Raw genomic sequence first — 19,629 nt, 5'->3', positions numbered from 1 at the left:
GTTTTCCTGTTTTTTATCAAGTAGAGCTGATATTGCTGATTTGTAGACATTCAAAACTATTGCAAAAATGAATTATAATAAACATATGCTTTATTCTGATGTCCTTGTGCTATTTTCTAGAACATAGTTACTTTGACTTTCTCATTATGGATATAAAAGAGTTGGGAATTTGCCATTTCAGATTTTTTTCCATAGCTTCCTCCAATGACATAATAAATTATCTGTGAAGACTGCAATTGGTGTTCCTTCTGATACATGAATCTCACTGACAAAATATAAATTAGTAATTTGATGGTCAAAATGGGTGAATTGAACAAAGTATATATTACCAATTCTGATAGTTCTGTTAATATTGAAATATGCTCCGCAAATACTTCATGTTCTCTCTCCAAAATAACCCGCTGCTCCTTTTCAAGGAGCTGGATGACATGGCTTTAAACTCATTCAGGTAAAGGAAGGGATGAACTGAGGTCTTCTGCAGTTTGGATGAGTGCTCCAAAGCCTAAGCCAAAGGTTTAACTTAGAGCACCATTTGAGAGGTTTGAAAGGTTCACAAAGCAATAGCCTTGCAGTTCTTGTTTTCAGTGTATGTCTACCAGATCAGTCGCTTAAGTTGGACAATGGCATGATGACTAAAAAGTCATTGTTTGGATAAGTAAGCCACAAAGATCTCCTGATCAAATCAAGCAGCTGAGAACTGACTCAGGGCTCACGGCCCTCAGTGTGAGGGCTTTGAAAGTTAGTCAGAAACTGAGTAATGTTTCTGATGCTTACAGCTTTTGTTTTGTGTGGCAAGATTTCACTAGCAGTACTTGTGTACACCTGAATCAAACTAAATTTGCCTAGCTGTGGGACCATCAAACATTGTCATCGAATAGATGATTTGAGTATATACTATAAATTTACAGAGAGTTCATAAAATCAGCAGCCAAGGAGCTTCTCCAAACACATATAAAGCACATATTAAAAATCAGGTCTTTTTTTTTTTTTTTTAAGAAAAAAATGTGAAAATTAATTAGTCATGTTCACTAATTTGTGACCAGTAGAGGTGTGATGTGTCTTTCCTTGTCTTCCCCCTCATCCCAAAGCGAGGGTCTCTGAGCATCAGGATGAGGTATTTTGAATAAAGGGGACTATTACTTCCTGGTGACTGCTGCAGTACAGACAGATATGTATGTTCCTATCTGATTTATTTCCATTTGTTTAGCACTTCTTAAAGGAAAACTCTAAAACTTCCCTATTACTCATCTGCTTTGCAGGTTCATTTCTATTTAAAAGCACACTAGTTTTAAGAAGTTCAGCTTAAACCCCCAAGCAGGCAAAGAGCTTGTCACAAGATACTCTATATTAGGGAACATGTGAACTATGTTTTTTAGGAAAGGAGTCTTTTTTAGGCTAATGGAGCACAAATTTAACTATGACCTTGAAGACTGTAACCCTATGGGTGTTGGTGAGTTGCCAGTCATCAAGTTTAATTCATAGCATTGTATAACCCAAGTGAGAAGAGCTTGTTTGCACCCTGAATTGGGAATGTTGAGAACTGATCTCTGAAGTCGAAACCGCCCTCTAGTAACTTTGGAAGTGAAAACGTAGGAAAAACATTAGCAACTTGGTGTGCTTGTAAATGAGCCTTCTGCAACAGCTACAGAATCGCAGAATGGTTGGGAAAGGACATCCGGAGATCATCCAGTCCAGCCCCCTGCTCCAGCAGGGTCAGCTAGAGCACGTGGCGCAGGGTGGCGTCTGGGGGTGTGTGTGGGGAGGTGTTGAATATCTCCAGAAAATAAAGCGGATCGTTAATAATCCTGCCTTTGGAAGATTGAGGGATGGCGGAGAAGGCTGTGTGGTGGGAGCAGGGGGTCCTCCTCATGCAGCGTTCCCAGAGCTGTTTGCAGCAAGCTCACTGAAAGTGGATGCTGCATAAGGTCTAGTTTGTCTGGAGCAGAACTGCTTCACATGATTTATCTGATGGGGTAAAATGCTACAGGTGGCTATCTCATCATCATAGCGTTCCTCATACTGCCTCATGTTGATTCCAGGCTCTGCTAGAAAAAAAAAAGCAATCTGCTTTGGGTACTATAAATAGTAGTAATAAAATGAAGAGGTAGGTATCTGTAGGTATCTGTATTTTGAAAGATTTTGCCTAGAAAAATAAACTTTTTTTTTTTTTTGAGTAGTTCTGTGGAATTTTTGACTGAGAAAAGCTCTGGTTATCTTACAGCAAGAGCAATAATGTCATAACATGCTCTTTTAGACAAGTTACTAATCACCAGCTCTGTGCTCTTTACAAACAGGACCTGTATATCCATATATGTCAACAAGAAGTGCATTCATCATTGCTTTCTGGGACAGGAGGGTAGAACCTGGCAAGCTCTTGTGCCTAGTGAAAGCAAGAACTGCCACAGGAGGAGGAAAGCAGCATTCCAGAAGTTAGGCAGCACCTGAGTGCTTATTCTGTAGCTTTCCTACCTCCACGAATCCTTGTCTCCAAGTTCTGCATCAAGTCTTGGAACAATCTTGTGGTCTCCTTTCTCCTTCTCTTCCCAAGCAAGTCCCTGGTTAGAAATATTCTTTTTCTAAAAGAAAGAGTTCCCCAAGGCAGCATTTTAATACCAGTTTCATAAATATCAGTGAAATTATTAATAGAAACACATACAGAGGCAAATAGTATGATTGAGCATCCTTTTTTTTTTTTTTTTTCTTTTCCAGCAGTGGTAACAAACAGTGATGAATCACACCTTTCAACCCCAGGAAAGATGAGCCAGCGCCAGGGGAAAGAAGGTTATTTTACTCCAACCAAAGAGCAGCTCCAGCCATCTCTCAGCCCAGGAACAGTTCACAGCCATGGTAAGAAAGAGTTACTTTTTACAGAGGGTTTGAAGAACTTCAATACTGACTTTAATTGCCTATTGCAAATGCTGATTTAAAGAGAGCGTTTCACAACAGACATGTAAGGAAGAAAACATTTTAAAATATTGCATGTAATTCTTCATATCCTTATGCTCTAATCAGGAATAGATAACATGTAATACAAGCTGCACTACCTTGTTAAAGTATGGTGTGACTTGTGGGAAAACAGTCCACGTGATGGTGAATAATATTGTGCACATGTAATCCTGTAATTGATGATCACGTTAGTGTCTCAGTATTTTGAACTGTGTCTTTGTGGAGAAGTTTTATGCCACGTCTCGTAAGCCTGAAAGTAAAGCTCATTTAACGATCACTTCTGTTGAAGGGCATTTCTCCTTTGGAAAGGGAAGCAGCAGTCTCAGCACTGCCATTTGCCAGCATTTAAACACTTCTCTGCTTTAAGCTTACCAAAAACAAATTCTCAGTGGGTTAATAGGAACCAATTTGGATCCAAAGTGAACTTGAGCAACAGAAATGAAACTTGTTAGTAAACCTGACATGCCAAGGCTTGTGCTTTTTGTTCTTTGCTTTTTAAAGGGCAAGGCATAGTTGCTTTCCCTGATTTTTTGTAGGTATTTGCCCTTGTGATTGCCTGTAGTGTCTTATTGGCCATGGCGTAGGCAGTTCTTAATGAAGCCTTTTGGCTTCTTTAAGTGTTAACACTTTTAGAAGTGTTCTCTCTCATTTTACTTCTGGCTGCCATGTTAGCCTTCTGCACCTCCTTTAGTTCCTGAGCTGAGAAGAGCTCTGAACTCTTCTGGGGTTCCTGTTCCTAAAGTGAGGAACACAGCAGCAGCAATAACAACAGCCTCTCTGCTGTCTCCAAATTGCTTTGCTCTTTTCCCAGTTACTACAAGTCGAATAAAATAATAATAATAATAATGGAGCTGAAGACTGTTGTTACGTATGTTGAATTTTGTAATCTTTTTAGCATGTTTAAAGGATTATTGTAATATTTTCTGCCCTACTAAAATTCTGGGATATTTTCTGAAAGCTGCTGTTATCTCTCCAGAACAGCAGCATCTACTTCTCTGGTTTGTTGTGCTTACTGTGGAAATAATTTCTGTAGCATTTACACAGGTAACTTGTTTGTAACTTTTACTGCATCATTTGAAGATTTTTTTACTATTCTCTCTTCATACTACACTGTATTCAGTAATAAATGATGTAGTATAAGTATGTTCAAATATTTTAATAAATGCTTCCTTTCAGTGTTGCTATTCCCACTAATTTATAGTTATAATCCAACTGTGCTTTAAGGGCTTTTACTCATATGAGAAGCAATAAAACAGGCTCTAAAAGAAGTAATAGTCTTGATTGTGCTATGTACTATCTCCTTGCAGATACCAAGTCTTCCCTCCTATTTTTCTCTCTGATTATTTCAGGGCTTCTATAAATGTTTGGAAGCTTGTTGTGTGTGTCTGTGCCCTGCTTAGCATCAGTCATTATTATGGCTTTGTCTTCCAGCAGGGCTACTAGAATCAAGGCTGTAGTTGCCCAGTACAAGAAATTTGGCTTGTAGTTAATTTCAGCAGGGAAAAGGTAGAAAATGGGCCAGGCTTCAGCAACCTTTCACTGCCGCACCTTGGAAGTGGTGGGTTTGACTTTCATGGCGATGACTCAGCCCCGTTCAGAAGTTGTGTGGTTACTCTGTGGTGGTTACTCTGCAGGGCTTGTTCATGCAGGAGAATTACAGGGCTAACAAAAATGGGAGTAATTTATGTAGGGAAAAGATGCTGTGCAAGCCTGAAGATGGGGAGCAGAACAAATGTAGCTGCACTGTTTGAAATGATGGTTACCTGAGTGTGACTGTAACTACAAACGTCCCTCTTGTGAAAGAGCTGGCAAGAGTATGTTCAAGATGCTTGAAGTATGGAGTGGATAAGCATAAAGGTATGAAATGTTCAAATAAAGCCTTTAAAGGTATTTACTATGAACTAAGCAGAGATGGTTTTGGTTACTGGCACCTGAGTGCACCCTTTGGTGATGGTAACATAAGCAAACAATGAAAAAGCCCATTAGGCCCAGAATAAAAGAGAACCAGTACAGAGAAATGTATTGTGCAGCCTTGCAAGGAGCTAATTGTGTTTATAGGGGCACTGCAACTTGGGTGCTTTGGCTTTTGTCTCCGGGCAGTTTGGCCCCGTTGTGTGTTACTGGTCGCCAATAAGTTATGCTGCCAACTTGCTGTTGTTGCCTGACTGAAAGAGCTCGCTTGGCAAACACAGCATGGGATTATTGGCTAAAAGAGAATGAGCAGGAACGAAGTGGCTCCTGTGCAGAGCTCTGGAGCAGCCAGGGTTAATCCTGGCTGAAGTGGGTGAATGGTGATCCTGGCACAAGCCGGTGACGCTGCAGCTGCTGGAGTCCTTGGATGCACACAGGCAGTGGGAGAGATGAAAGCCCCTTGGAGCCTTTGTTGGAGCACGCTTGGTTCGTGCCTGTGCTTGTGTGTTAAGGAAAATCCACGTGGCTGCTGTGGCAAGTGCGATTACGAGTACACGAGAGCTGGAGTCTGCGTGTGTGGGAGTGGGGGTGAACAGGTAACAGTCACCCTGTGCGCTTGGCTTCCTGCGTGGAAGGAAGGGTGAGCGGGCAGCAGGAGCGACTGCGAAGCTGGGAAGTGCCCAGTGAGATTGAGCATTTCTGTGTGTAACCGTGGGGCGTTCGTGTTTGTGAGATGCAACTCCTGGGGATTTCCAAGAGCTGCTCTTTTCCTCTGCTTGGCTTCTTAGTTTAAAACTGGTGGCTTCCTCCTTGCTCCTTGTTCATTTGGGTTTACAGTTATCAGCTAATTCAACCTTGGAATCTGTTTCTTTGCATTTGAAGAGTTTAGATGTGAGGTACAGTTCAGCCGGTGTGCTCAGGGATGAAAATTTGTGTGCACGATTTGGTTTGAGGCATGTGGCAGGAAACTGAAGCAGTTCTGCTTTAAAAATTTGTGCCTGTAAAAGCATGGGTAAATGCAGTGCTCTAAATGCTTCCAAGAATTTTCTCTTAATTTAACAGAATGTTAACAAACTATCAGTTTTGACTTAGCAATGTTCAGAAGATTTAAGTATCCCTCCCTTTGGAGGAAGTGTGATTCTGTGGAGGAGGAGATATTGTAACTTTGTCCCTAAAGGTTCAGCTTGCTTTAGCTATGGCCTTTGTGTGCATCGCTTCAGAATGGAATTTAATGTGTTACCTAAGCTGGCAGTGGCTGTTGTCTTTTTGGAACCCAATACTCCCTGTTTTAATAACGCCAGGTTGGCTTCATTTGACTTTGTATCGTGGGTGTTCAGCCAAAACGTACTTCTACCCCTGGTTTATACAAGCTTTGCACACAGAGGTTGCACGGCCTCGGCTCACGCGGTGCTTCCGAGCTCCTGGGGCACACTGCCTCAGTCGGAGGCGCAAGGGCAGCTCGTCTTCCCGGCTGCGGGGCTGCCCTCTGAGGGCAGAGTGAGCGCTCTGACACCGCCTGCACGGAAACCTCCAGCTGGGCTCTTTGACAGAACTGCCTTTTGAAAGATTGCTCTGCTTGCATGATCTCAGCACTTCACACAGCAACTTCAGTGTTAACCATAATAAGGCTAACTCGGTGGTATAAAACATCGGTTCTGTGATGGATTTTTCATCTTAGTTAGTGTGGATTTAATGTGTTTGCGACTTTCTCATCTGGCAGTTAACTGCTGTGTCAGAATAAGCCAGACCTGACCCTAACATGTTATATATGTTCCCTAAAACAAGTGTATCAGGGCTGCAAAAATCAGTGGCTTTAAATTGGAGAACAGCAAAATTCAAGTGCCACCTAGTGCAAACTTATCTAAGATGCTCAGATGTAACGATGTTTGAAAGATATCAAAATAAATAAAAGCTATCCTCTACAGTATTCAGGAAAGGATTTATAGATGCAAAGTTAATTTAACTATATCATTTTTTCCCTCCTGTTTGGCACCAACATTTCCAGCCAGCAATAGCGATTTTCAAGGGGACTCTAAGCTCAGCTTCAGCAAGGAAAGTGTTCTGGTTATGGGGCTTCTCAGCATTATAGCTCAGGGGAACGCCGCGCTGAGGAACTGACCTTGAGAACATTTATCACTTTTCCTCCTTTCACTGTATATATTTAAGAATGCAGTTTAATTCAGTAGCACACTTGAACAGTTAGAAAAATTTAACAAGAATGTTGTGATGGTCAAAATTTTCAAGGAAATCTTTTTTCCGCATAGAGTCATTAGTTGCAGATTTTGAGTGCTTTGCTTTTAATTTTCCTATTTACCTTTCATAACATTTCAAATCAGAGTCCAGTCCCTAACTTGTTGGTGCTGTGTATTAAATATGAACATTGCTTCCAATATGCTTTGTGTTCAGAATATTCTTCTTTTTTTTTTGGTCAGTTTTCCTGCTAGACAATGAAATGTCCTCAGCTCTGTGTGCCTTGAACATAGCATGAACGATAATGCTGCTTTTTTACTAAATATTTTACTCAGAATTGATAAATTTGATAATGGATCTAAAAAATTAAATGGTCTTTTGATAGGGATTTTAACAGGAGGGAGGAGGAGATAACTTCATGCCCCATAATTTAGGGTTTGGGCTGTTTTAGTGTATTCATTTGGCCTTTTGTGTGAATAAGGGGATTCAGCCTATTCAGGGTGAAATGTGTGATACACATTTGGAGGGGGGGAAATGTGTGACACAAGGAGCTTAAGGAGAACCAGGATCTGCTCCTCCTCTCTCTCTCTGTTACATGTCTGAGAAGCAGATAGAGCCTCAAGATCATTTATAAGAAGTGGCCTAGATGCAAGAGTTAAGAAGGGAAGTGGATTGACAGTGGAAGGGGAATTATGGATCTGCCGACGACAAGGATGATATCCACGGAAATCTGGGCAACTTGCAGCCTTCCAAGCAGGATGTTGCAGTTGGTAGCAGAGACAGCACTTTCTGTTGAACCAGGCAGCAGGAAGCGCCTGGAATTACTGACGCCAGAAAGGGAGCACTGGCGAGGCAGGACACATCCCACTTCTCACCCAGCCCTTGGGCCAAATAAAGGGACCCTGAGGACCCTGGGGAAAGAGGGGCTATCATGGCACAGAGACAGGAAAACGTGGCCCGTGTCAGGAAACCTGAAGGTGCCTTAAAGTACCAGCTGCCTCTGCTGGATGGGCACTTCAGACTGGTGCTTCTAGGCCGAGGGGCCCCCGTGGGTCTGTGCGGGACTGAGGCCGCACGGGAGCGGTCCTGTGCGGGAGCAGGGGAGGGCATCCTACGTGCCTGCAGTTATCCACGGTGCCTTTGCTGCAGGCAGGGGAGATGGCAACTGCGCTCGCAGGGTATTTGTCTCTGCAGAAACGTCAGCTTCCACGTTTGCTTTGACTGCCATTTTGAAATTGTTGATATTTCTTTTTGATAATGGTGTGTTGGTTCGGGGATGGCAAAGCCCCAGGCAGTGCAGGGGTAAAGCTTTCAAGATGTTTTCCTGAATCGGAATGTAAGTTTTTTTTTCACAGCAAGCAAGGAAGGAGTTTGATCCCTAAATAATTCATTTTTGTCCAGCTTGTGCTGCCAGACTGCATTTCTGCTGAATGTTTGAAGTCCTGCTGTGCATGGTTAGTCTTCTGAAGTCATATCCTGATGTCCTGCTTTCCTCTTCTAATTGCCCGTTCTGATCCGAGCCTGCTGCGTGTTAATTCTAACTCGCCACTTCTGCGGCGCTGCTCCACCCAGCACTTAGGGCTCCAGTAAATTGCACCATCTTCTTGTTGTTTGGTCACGGCCAAGGAGATGGGTTTAAAAGGCCGGGGATGGCTCATCATTGTGCAGCTTCTCAAGCAAGTTTCTCCTGCGCTAAATCTCTGCGGCACAGTCCAGCTTGAACCTCACCTGTGACCTTGAGAGTTTTACAAGTGGTGTGAGATCAAAACTGCTGAAACCTGAGTAGTGACCAAGCCTGTTTGCTTTGGGTAGGAGGAGCTGGGTTGTTAGTGAGCTCTGAGGTGCAGGCACATGCAGTCCTCAGGAAGGCACTGGGGACCTTGCCCTTAATTCCTAGGCCTCCTCAGCTGGGCCCTGGCAGATGCCCCAGCCAACGTGTGCTCGTCCCGCAGGCGCTAGCGAGAGCCGGGGTATTGATGGAAGGAACCTGTCGCTGTAAATGACAACACAACGGGTAGCCCTTTCTTAGGATGTCTCTTTTGTGAATCAAGTAACTGCTGTCTAAAGGCAAGTAGATCTTTAAAAACACTTCTGGATAAATGGCAGAAAAAGGCTTTCACAGGCAGTGCGGGTACAAAATGTAGGTGGATAAAGCCCATCTATAAGTAGGATTTGCCAGCAGTTTGTGTTGTCTGTTTTCTGCATACCAGGAAGGATGTGTGTATGCTGCATGTAGGTAAGGTTATTTATGACCTTTTCATTTGTCAGACTGGGGGAGAATTGTGCAAGGAAGAATAGCATTTTTGAGATGTCGGGGCAAATTATTGTCAGGGACTTGAAGAGCGAGTCCAAGAAGCTTCTATTTCCTCAGCTGCACCAGCTGGTAGAGAGGTGGGTGTGAGAGGGTTTTGGTTTTGCTTGTACACCCATGGAGGCAGAGGAGAGGAATAGGATCTTTTTCTTTGCATAAGTAGATGTACTGAGAGTTGTATTCGTTATTGCAGCAGTATCAGCATGTACAGTGTTGTGCTCATTGTCTTTAAGAATCATTTGTTTGTGTATATTACAAGTTTGGGGGATTTTTAAAAATTCCTCAGTAGGATAGTTCAAACTGTGATTTGATTTGAGTTCCATTTATTTCTGTACTCAGAGTTAATACCTGTACAATTCAGAGAGGTCTTTCTTGATAAGCCCGTGCTGTTTTTGTGGATATTTTTCAGTTAGAAAATGTTTTAAGATAAAACCAGAACTGCTCATGCACTGTTGGAATTGCATGTGTCTTCTGTTTGACACTGTTTTGCACGCTGAGATTTAAGTTTTGCCCCAAGCAATATCCTGCAAGAATGTCTAAGCGCTGGATTATGATTTGGCTTTCAGCTGGTATTTACACTAAAGCAGTGCTGATTGAGTAGCCAATGTGGGACATACAGTCTGTTCTGTAGAAAATTTACAAAGCAGACACGTTTTCCTACTCTAAAGAGAAGTATGACAAATTATGACTGAGAATGTGGGATTTTTTGTTTTGTTTTCCTGAGATATTTAATATAAATCTTCAGAGGTTTTTTTTCCCTCTTTTTTTTCCCCTCTTCCATCCTACCAATTTAGGCTTTATATAAAGCAGAGAAACCAGAAAACTTTCTTTCTCCCTTGTGTGGTCTAATTAGTCAATACCTGCTTCCACTATGTGGTTAATGCCTGGTAGGAAGAACCAATTTTTTATTTTTCCTGTACAGACACAGTGTGACATGCACCTGAAACACGTTTGTGTGAGTCCTGGTCTTTTCCAAGGCGCAATACTTCCCAGCTTCTGTGCAGCTTCAGGAGTTGAACTTCTGGTCCTCTCTGCAACAATATACACTCTTTTGAAGTAACAAAGCAGATGAAATTATGTATACAGGTGTGAACAGGCATTAATAAATCACAAGTGGAGATTGATGAACTGATGATTTTTTTCAGTTAAACCATGACCTTAACTGTTGTAGCACTGAAGGTTTAAGTGAACTATGAAGAGGACTTGCAGGGAGAAGGAGATAAAGAGTTAAGTTTAAATCAGTTTTTTTTTCCCCTCCTTTGTGTTGGTGACACAGAGATATCTTTTGACAAAGGGGCGTTTAATGTGCCAGAGATTCTGGCTTTCCTGTGGTGCTGCTGAGTTAAAGCAAAAGGCACTTAGTCAAAATACCCAGATAACAGCTTGGAAGACAGCGTCAGTGAGTAGAAATGTTATCAACATTATTATTGTTGGAATTCCTAATATTCTGTAGCTGAAGATTTTAGTCTTGCTTCTAAATAGAGAAGCTTTTTAATCTGTACTCTTTTCCAGCTTAGCTATAAAGGCAATGCCAAGGGAACTGAGTGAGAATGGGGAAGAATGAAGGGAAGACCTTCAAAATTATATCATTTCTCCAAACTCCTGCACGTGCAGCCACTTTTCAGTAGAGGAGCATAACATGATAGAAAATGATATTGTAAAAGGCCCTGGTAGACACTTGTTAGCAGGGACAGGGTGTGGGACCTGCATTGTGGCACTCCCAGAAGAAGGTGCTTGCATGGGAGCTGCTGGAGTCTCTCCTTGGGACCCTGAGGAGCTGGTGCAAGTACAAGGTAGAGAAAATGTCCTGTGATAACCAGGTCAGGAGAGGTCCCTTGGCTGCTTCATCAGCTTGACTCTGAAAGAGCAGATAAGAGCCATTCATTAGACAGAACAGGTTTGTAAGGAGGGAACAAGGTAATTTTTACATATACAGGGGAGTTTTTCCACTGGAGCTTTTTTCACGGTTTTGTTTAGAGAGAGTAAAATGCGCACGCTGCAGAGACCTAAACCACTGTACTTTCTGCTGTTTTATGGTCAAAAATAGCACTGGGGAAATGTATGGTACTTAGTTTATATTAAAAAAAAAAAAAAGTCTCCATCCATGCAAGTATCCCCCATTGTTTTTTTCAGCTACTATTTCTTGTCCTTCATGCAAACAAGACTGCCCTTAGCTGAGAAGTGTGGCACAATGTAATGGATACACACAGAATAAATACAAGGCCCGTGTGCTTTGTATGCGCCTGTAGCTATCTGTGCCACCCTGGACACTTCTTCTCCATGGTATTTCAGTTCTTGTATGAAAGAAAGAGGATTACTCCATGTAACGGTTTCAGCCTCCTCACCTTTTTCCTGTCCCTCCTCCATGGGGGGCATATGTTAGGATTATTCTGTTAAAAGAGGTGAAAAGACATTTTATTGAGTCATAGTGTCATGGAGAAGAGCTATAATCAGGAAAAAAAAACCACAATATTTTGTTTATATTTTTTTTATAAACCCTGCACAGTTCTAACCTTTCACAGAGGTTAGAGAGGACTTCAGCTGATCACGGTGTTCTTTGGGCCAAGGTGAGCTGAAATCACATAGCCACAACTAGTACCGTTAACACAAGCAGCTGGAGGAAGCAGTACTGTGTGAGGATGAATCAAAGTCATACTGCTATTAAATTGATTAATTAAAAAAAAAGGGGGGGGGGGGAACAACTTCATAAGTGGAACTTATTTTGTGCAGCTCCTCCAAAGGCTAGGCTGGTTGTTAATGGTTAGGCTGATGTATTAATTTGGCAGAGTCTTAGAGAAGAAGAAGCTATCACCTTGCCTTTTTAAATAAAAAATGAGAAATGAAGATACAGAGCCACAGCCATCAGTTAATGAAAACAAGCTACGTAAGTGCCTAAGCAGGGAAGTTTAATACTGCTACCAAAAGCAGAATATAGCTCGGTTCTCAGGTTCCTGTGCTGTCCTTCTGAGCAAGCAAGGTCTCAAACAGGGAGGACACCTTAGCGCTCGTGTCCTTCCTCAAGCAGTCCTGAACTCCTCAATAAGAAGCCGCGCTCTTGGAGAGCTTGGTGAGCAGAGCCGGAGCGGGGCTGCGCTGAGCGCCCGCGGCGGGCGGGAAGGCTCCGCGCCGAGGGCTCGCGGCGCGGCGGAGACGCGCTGCTGCCGCTCGCTGTGTAGCTGATCCGGCAGCATCTGTCTCCTCGCCGCGTCTTTCACGGGCGCCCTTCGTTTGTGTGCTGTTCTGTTCTTTTTTTTTTTTCCCCCTCTCGTGTCTTACTCATCAGAATGTGAGGTAAAAGGCTGTTACTGCAACCCTCTTGTTCCAGCCAGCTAGTGCTAACCAGCTTTCCGAGTGAACTTAATCCCTGCACAAACACCTTAACTCATGAAGGACGAGGGGCCGCCGCGACGTAGGTTTTCCTCATGTGCTGGGATTTCAGCTGTGTTTTCCCCGAGACCCGATGGCCGAAAACTTGTCCGGAACGCTTCCTTTGGAGGATATAACGAACTTTCTCCTGCTTTACCAGGTTTGTTTTGGTCTTGCTTTTCTTAATGTACAGGAGGTACCTGAAACTGTTCAACCTGAATGAAAATAATCTCCTGAGATGCCCACATCTCTACAGAGATGGTAGGAACTGTTCACAGGAATTCAGAACAAATATTGCTTGCTTGCATTTAGATATTAGCTGTTTGCAGTGCCAGGAGTTCTTGTAGATAGGCAACACCAGATCAAATATCCGTTTAAAAGGGATTTGTGTATTTGGTGCTGACTGGGTAGTTTGCTTTGGTGGTTGTGTTTTGGGTTTTCATGACTGAAAATCTAGGATATGGTTTGTAGCCCCCTATCCCCCACCATTCCCTAAAAATCTTGCTTTAAAATAGGAAGATACTGCGTAAGGTTTGAATGTGGCCTTGCCTGCCAGAGCATCAGTGAGCATGTCATCCATGCCTGGACATAAAGTGACAAAACAGAGCAAATTGCGGCCAAGAGCCCCTCGCAAAGCCCCCAGCACAACTCTGCGCTTCAGGAAATTTCACACAAGGGAGGGGCTTGGGTCTCCTTCTGGTCAGGTTTATTGTCTCTGAAAATCAGTACTGGGGTACTGAAGTGAATTTTAGAATGTCATTCTGTGTAATACGCACTGCTAGTACACAGACTTTTATTTCAGCAGGATCCTTGAAAATGCATTTCAAGGTCACCTCTTTCTGAAAAGGAACATTATAAAATGTGCGCATTCTCAGCAGAATTATTCTGCGTGTGTGGTTGGTCCTATGCCTGCCCACGTAGCTCGTTTGCAGCATCATTCCATGCGATCAGAACGCTGAAGAAAGAAACAAGTTTTCAATTTTTTTTGTGCACCGTCTGCAGCGTAAGGTCACCAAAATTATAAGTCCTGGCGCGCGGAAAAACTGTGTGGTGTTTGGGGGCGGCGGGCTGGGATCCCAGGGCTGCTGCAATCCCAGGGCTGCTGCCTGGCCTGGCAGCATCCCTGGAGCCGCAACTGCTGCTGCATGAGCCATGGTTTGACCAGGCACCATCAAACCTTGTGTTTTACCCTACAACCTTTCCCATCACGCTGCTTCAGGAGTCGGATTAGCCTTCTGCAGAGAGCGTAATGCAAAGCTTTATTAGAGGGGCTCAAGAAATAAGAGTTTCAAAGAAAGCTTGAAATTGTCGAGCTGGCAGTTGCACCAAACCCTCTTACTTTTAAAATAAATTCATGTGACCTGGTATTTACTGAAACAAAAATGAGTTAGTTTCCCACTTGTTTTTTCCTATGTGGGTTTGTACACCACAGCTGGATGCTCTCTGTAAGTTAACAGTGGATGATTTATTTGAAATGAACACATGGAAAAGAAATAATGAAAAAATGAAGTTAAACCAGATAACTGGTAGAAAACGAGCTAGAAAATCTGTCTCCTGAAATTTTTCATTTGTCTGAGTAATTTAGACAATATGAATACATTGGTAGGCTTGGCCTCTCAGTTTGTGTTAAGCAAGGAGCTGGTTTCACCCATCTAAAGTAAGCTTTTCTGTTGACTTCACTTTCAAAAGTGAAGGAAGAATCCAAAGCAGTAAGATTGTATTGTTAAAACTGGTTGTCAACAAGCTTTTGAAAATCAATTATTTGAAAGTGCTATTCTCTCTTGTGCACAGATTTAAAAGGATTTTTTTTCTGCCATGGTTATTTCACAACCCTGGTATTTCTATCTCCTACTAAGTATATAGCTGGTAGCAATTGTTGCAGGACACATATTTTAGCCCAGTTATTTGGTCTTCAAAATTATCTATTCATACCAATAATCAAATCAGTCTGTTCCCTTGCCTTTCATTTCAAAGTCAGTAATGTTGTGGCTTGGCTTGCTGTTTGTGATCTTTTCATGCATAGATTGCTTGTTACTTGTTCCCACGTTTGTTGCTTTTTTCTTTCTTATCTTTGAGATAAAACAGGTTTGTTAGAACTAAGTAGCAATATGCTTTTTTTCTGATTTTTTTTCCTCACTCAGATATCCCAAATATAGATTATATTTGCTGAGAGCTACAAAATCAGGCTTTGAAATGCTGATGTTGCCTGCTCGGGGAGGTTTTTTTTCCCCTTCTCTCAAGATTGATTGAAGGGACAGATTGCGGGTGCAACTTAAAGAACAGTGACCAAGTTATCCTTCCCAGCTGCAGTGTCTTAACTTAAAGCTTAATTCCTTAGTTTTGTTTTAAAATTTTGCTGTCCATAAACTAAGAATTTCACTGCTATGTGTGCATATATTCATCTTGTTCCTGAAGGCAGCATTCTGAAGGATTTATTTTTTTCAATATTGGCAGGATGCTCCAGTGCCATCTCAAAAGAAGCAACATTCGGTTTTGTTCCAGTGACATCCTGTGTGTGCAGCATTATCAAACTTCCATCTTTGTCTGAAAGTTGATCACAAGTCTCCATTTTAAATTCAGGTCTGAGAGCTTTAGAGCGATTTGCCGAGTGCTCTCTGTAGTAATGTGGCGAGGGAAAGTTTCCCATGAACTCTAAGGTCATGTTATAAACTCCACTGTGTTTTGGACTGGGTTTCAGAGTCGGCCTCTCTGATTTGACAGCAAATGGCAATTTGAGAGTAGACTTGTTAGTCAGCTGAAGTGTCCTGACCATGCAAGAATGGCGCTTGCAAGGTGAAGACAAGGAGGGAGAGACGTTTGCTGCGCACACAGTCCGCAGGCCAGAACCACTTTTAGCGGCTTTGGCAGTGAAGCTTAGGGCATTTTTTAAATGAGGGAGGTCAAACTGCATTTGCTTGAATCTCCTTCTCTGCATTTGCTTGACATCTCCTCCTTTGTTAGGGCTGAAGGTTGATCTCGCAAGTTTCAGTAGCGTAAGATCCACAAATCCAATCATGGTAAAAGAGAAGTCACAGCAAAGGATTTCACCTTCAGCCCTTGAATTTTTGCATTGAACTGTGAGCCAAGATTATCCTCTTAAGTAGTTCTCAGTTGAATTTTAGGGTTGGAAATGGAAAGAAAAAGAAAATATTCCACTGAAAACACTGAGAGTTGCAAAACGTTAGGAATCTTGAGAAACATCTTTTTTTATGAGGTGCTGCCTCTAGCTTCCCATAGCCTGTATCTGTGCTCCGGACAGGGACCTCAGCTACTTTTTGTGCAAGCATTTCCTACTGGGAAGTGCAACTTTCAGTATCTTTGGGGCTAACAAAAGAACAAAAAGAGCAAGAGCACACAGCACTGTGAGGTATATTTTCATGGAGTGGGTTGTTGTCCTGGTCAGGAGTCCATAGAGAAATTTGCAGTTCGCTGCTGATGGCAGGGAGGGAGAAAACAGTGTTTCTTACTGTTGATCCTGTAAATTCAATAATCTGACTTCAGCTGTTTCCTTGACCAAGTATTTCCAAGGCAAACTGTATGTTGTCCTCACTTTGGGCTCATGTATTGCTTTTTGTGGTGTTTCAGAAGAAACTTCCCTGCAGGCCGCAGTCTCAAACTGCTGCTGTTAAGAGATAGGACAACTTCCTGTACGGCCACCTCTGTCTTAGCAAAGACTTTGCTGGCAAAGTCACTGCTCTGAGGAGCAGGGGGGAGGCTGGGTCAGCACCTGAGTTCTGATGTACCCACAAAGCTATGTGAAACCTGCACTTTCCCACAGGAGAAGAGCCCGCCGCCTGCGTCCCGAGCTCCGCGTATTCCCCTTGGTGAGAGCAGTTCCAAGCAGGGTAGCTGGGGTACGGAGTTGCGGTGGTCGGTTTGTGTTATCACCTGAAATGGCAGCTCCTTGTGTTTTCCTTTCTGCTGGGGGAGGTTCATTTAAGGCTCATTAGGTAGAAATGTGTCAAGACATTAAAGCTGCTCTGCTGTGGAAAGTCAGGTGTGAATGATAACTGCTTGTCTTCAAAAAGTGTGATTCTGATATAGCGCCTGTTGATTATAACTGCTAAGGCCTGTATGTGTAGACATGCACACACAAACTGGAAAGTTATTAGGAAATGTCTACATTATATTTTCAGTGGAACCTGGTTCTTATTTGGGACTTTCTTTTGGTTATGGGAATAAAGGGAAACCCATTGCTATGGTTATAGGGAATGCTTGGTTCCCTCAAACTGGCATTGAGTTTCAGGCACTAAGGCAATTCTGCCCTTTAAGGCTTGAAGCAACTTTTCTTGTTGTTGTTTCAGCACCTGATTATCGGTGCCCTAGAAAAATATGTGCCTTGGTGTTAACTGTGCCGCCCAGCCCTCGGCCTGCATGCGCCTGTCAGAAGCAGAAGCTTCCCACCAGGGCTGCAGAGCGTCCCTGAAGCGCCGGAGACGTGTGGGACACCCCGCTCTGCTCCGCTGGGGAGCACAAACGCAACCTGCTCCCACCTCCTCTCGGGGACCCGCCTGAGGCGCTGCTTCCCCGGTGCCCAGGGGCCCTCGGCCTGCACAGGGAGGCCGGGATGGAGGGAAGGAAGCTCGGGAGAGCCTCGGGCCTGCGGAAGGGAGGGAGGGAAGGAAGCTCGGGAGGGCCTCGGCCTCGGGACACCGCCATGTTGCCCTGGTGCCCCCTGGTGGGGCGACGCTTGGGGCTGGCTGGGCCGTTCCTGGAGCTTGTGTGCGACTTCCTACTTGTCTGCTTTATTACTAAGGTAAATTAACTGAGAAATTTTGTTTTATTCCTCTTGCTTTGTTCCCCTCTATAAGCTAGAACAGACCTGGTCAGGGAAAATGTATCACCAGGATGATGATTATATATGTAGTTGGTTCTTTTTCCTTAATACACACAGAGACCACAATGTGCCTTTCTGTGGCCTATAGTTGCTGCTTTCATTCATTTAGAATATAGCAGATTATTTCTCTTTACAGAAATAATAAAGGCTTTGTTCAGTACTGCCCTGCATATGTACAGTGCATGTTTGGGCATGGGGGAGAAAAGGATGTTTTGCAAACCACAATTAGCACTGATCAGGTTATTGAATCAGTCACAGCACCCTCCAAGTAGGATGGATGTTCTGGCCTGAGTGGGTGTTACATTTACCTGTGTTGTGGTAACTGGTAAGCTTTCAGCTGATGTGAAGGACTAATGAATGTGTTGTTTGAAAAATGATTTTTCAATGAGTTTCAATTTAAAAAGTATCATTGGAATCCTTATGGTAAGCTATATGCTTAAATGGTTTAGAACATCATTAAAGAAATCTGACTTGCTTGCACTTGTTTGTTAAACACAAGTTACTGAACGTATTTCACGGGCTAACTCAAGTATAATGTAACGTGTTCAAATCATTCATAACAACTGTGTCTTTTCTTTAAGGTTTTGACAAAGGGAAGGATGATGTGTCACAAAGTAAAGAGGATGCGGCACATTCTATATCAAAAAGCAAGGTAAGTAATGCAACCTTAAAGTGGCTTAAAAATATCTGCATAAAAAGAGTTGAGTATCTTTTCCAAGAAATACAAATGTATTTAGCTTTCATTCTAGATAATCTTAAGGTTTTTCTTCACGTTTATCAATAGATAAGGATTAAAGCAATTTTATTAATACAGTTCTCAGGATGCCATCACATGGCAGTTCAGATTAATGAAAAGGAAATGTGGACTCTTCTTGCAGTCATCTTGGAGTCCAGTTTTGCCAAGCCAAATGTAACAATGGATTTAAGTCAACTCTTTGTACAGAGCAGAATTTACAGCCCTTTAAGATGTGGATGAGGATGCTGCTCACTGAGCTGTAGCTGATCTTATAGGAATGCTAAAGAAACTGTAACTGGAGAAGCTTTAGTTTTATCACTTTCACAGTTGCAACACAGTTGTGTGTATTCTTTTGTTATATTTATTGAAAGGGCTTTTGCACCTCAGAAGTCATGTGTAAAGGTCCATTTCTGTGTGGCAATGAGTGCACAAAGGAAAATGTGCTCAGTAGTACAATAAACTAGATAAGGTTGCTATGCATGTTTATATTCTGGCAGTCTTACAGAAATGAAGAAGGCAGCATCCAGGCAAATCCATAATCATTGTGGTATAATTGCAAGATAAATTTTTTAAAAAGCTTATTAAATGCAGTGAAAAGTGAGTCCGTACATCTGGGAGCTGAGGGATAGACACTGCAGTCACCAGAAAGAAGCACTAACATCTTGGGATGGTTAAACTTTAAAAAGAAAGAAAGCGTGGACTACCATGGAGCAACCAAAAAGACCTTTACTCTTGTTATACTTTGTGATCCCAGATCTCTTCTTCCAGAGTCTGAATATTCTGGTCAGGAAAAAGTGTCTGGCATGTCAAATTTTTATCTAGTGTATTTATTTAGAAGTTGGAGTTCTGTAAAAATAATTTTATCAGATATTTGACAAAACAGGTGTCTTTAATGTCTTTAAGAGAAAAGAAAAGAGAGAGAGAGACTGTGTTTTGCAGAGGGGGAAGTCCTGTATGGTTTGATTACTGAACTGAGGATTTGTTGTCTGCTTTTCTTCCTTAAGCAGCACTACAAGATAGAGTTGAAAGATACTTCAGGCTATCTAAGTGTGTGTGTGTGTGTGTTTGTGTTTGTGTTTTGTGCTGGTGCATCGGCTGCCTTTTTGGCTTTTCCAAGGGAAGGACGTGATGACAACCACTAAAAAGCAGTCATCAAGGTGCAGCAGGAGCAGGCAGCTCCCGAGGGGAAGGGGAAGCTGCGCTGGGGAGTGATCGCAGTCCCAGAGTAGTAGCCGCACGAAAAGAGATTTCACGTGTCAGAGGCTTAAAGAGGAGTTACTGGTTCCTCCACTTAAGACAAATGTTTAATAGACGCCAGAAACAATCAGAGTG

The 19,629-nt window shown here is 42.7% G+C and overlaps 1 protein-coding gene across 7 annotated transcripts in view; it reads left to right on the top strand.

Moving 5' to 3' along the window:
* OSBPL8 (oxysterol binding protein like 8) overlaps positions 1-19,629 on the top strand; it is a 71,805-nt gene that overhangs the window by 26,379 nt on the left and 25,797 nt on the right. For 5 of the 7 annotated variants that reach the window (XM_088522949.1, XM_010218163.2, XM_010218167.2 and 2 more), the window contains 2 exons: positions 2,710-2,847; positions 18,143-18,213. In XM_088522949.1, coding sequence (XP_088379075.1) covers positions 2,710-2,847; positions 18,143-18,213 — 209 coding nt within the window. The remainder of the gene's footprint in view (positions 1-2,709; positions 2,848-18,142; positions 18,214-19,629) is intronic. The other 2 variants (XM_010218164.2, XM_010218166.2) reach the window with 1 other exon arrangement.

This window comes from Tinamus guttatus, unplaced genomic scaffold (assembly GCF_059628265.1).
Source record: "Tinamus guttatus ecotype Peru unplaced genomic scaffold, ASM5962826v1 Tinamus_guttatus_pri_ptg000171l, whole genome shotgun sequence".
Classification (NCBI taxonomy): domain Eukaryota; kingdom Metazoa; phylum Chordata; class Aves; order Tinamiformes; family Tinamidae; genus Tinamus; species Tinamus guttatus.
Note: the sequence above shows the minus strand (reverse complement) of the source record. Positions and strands in the feature narration are given on the sequence as shown.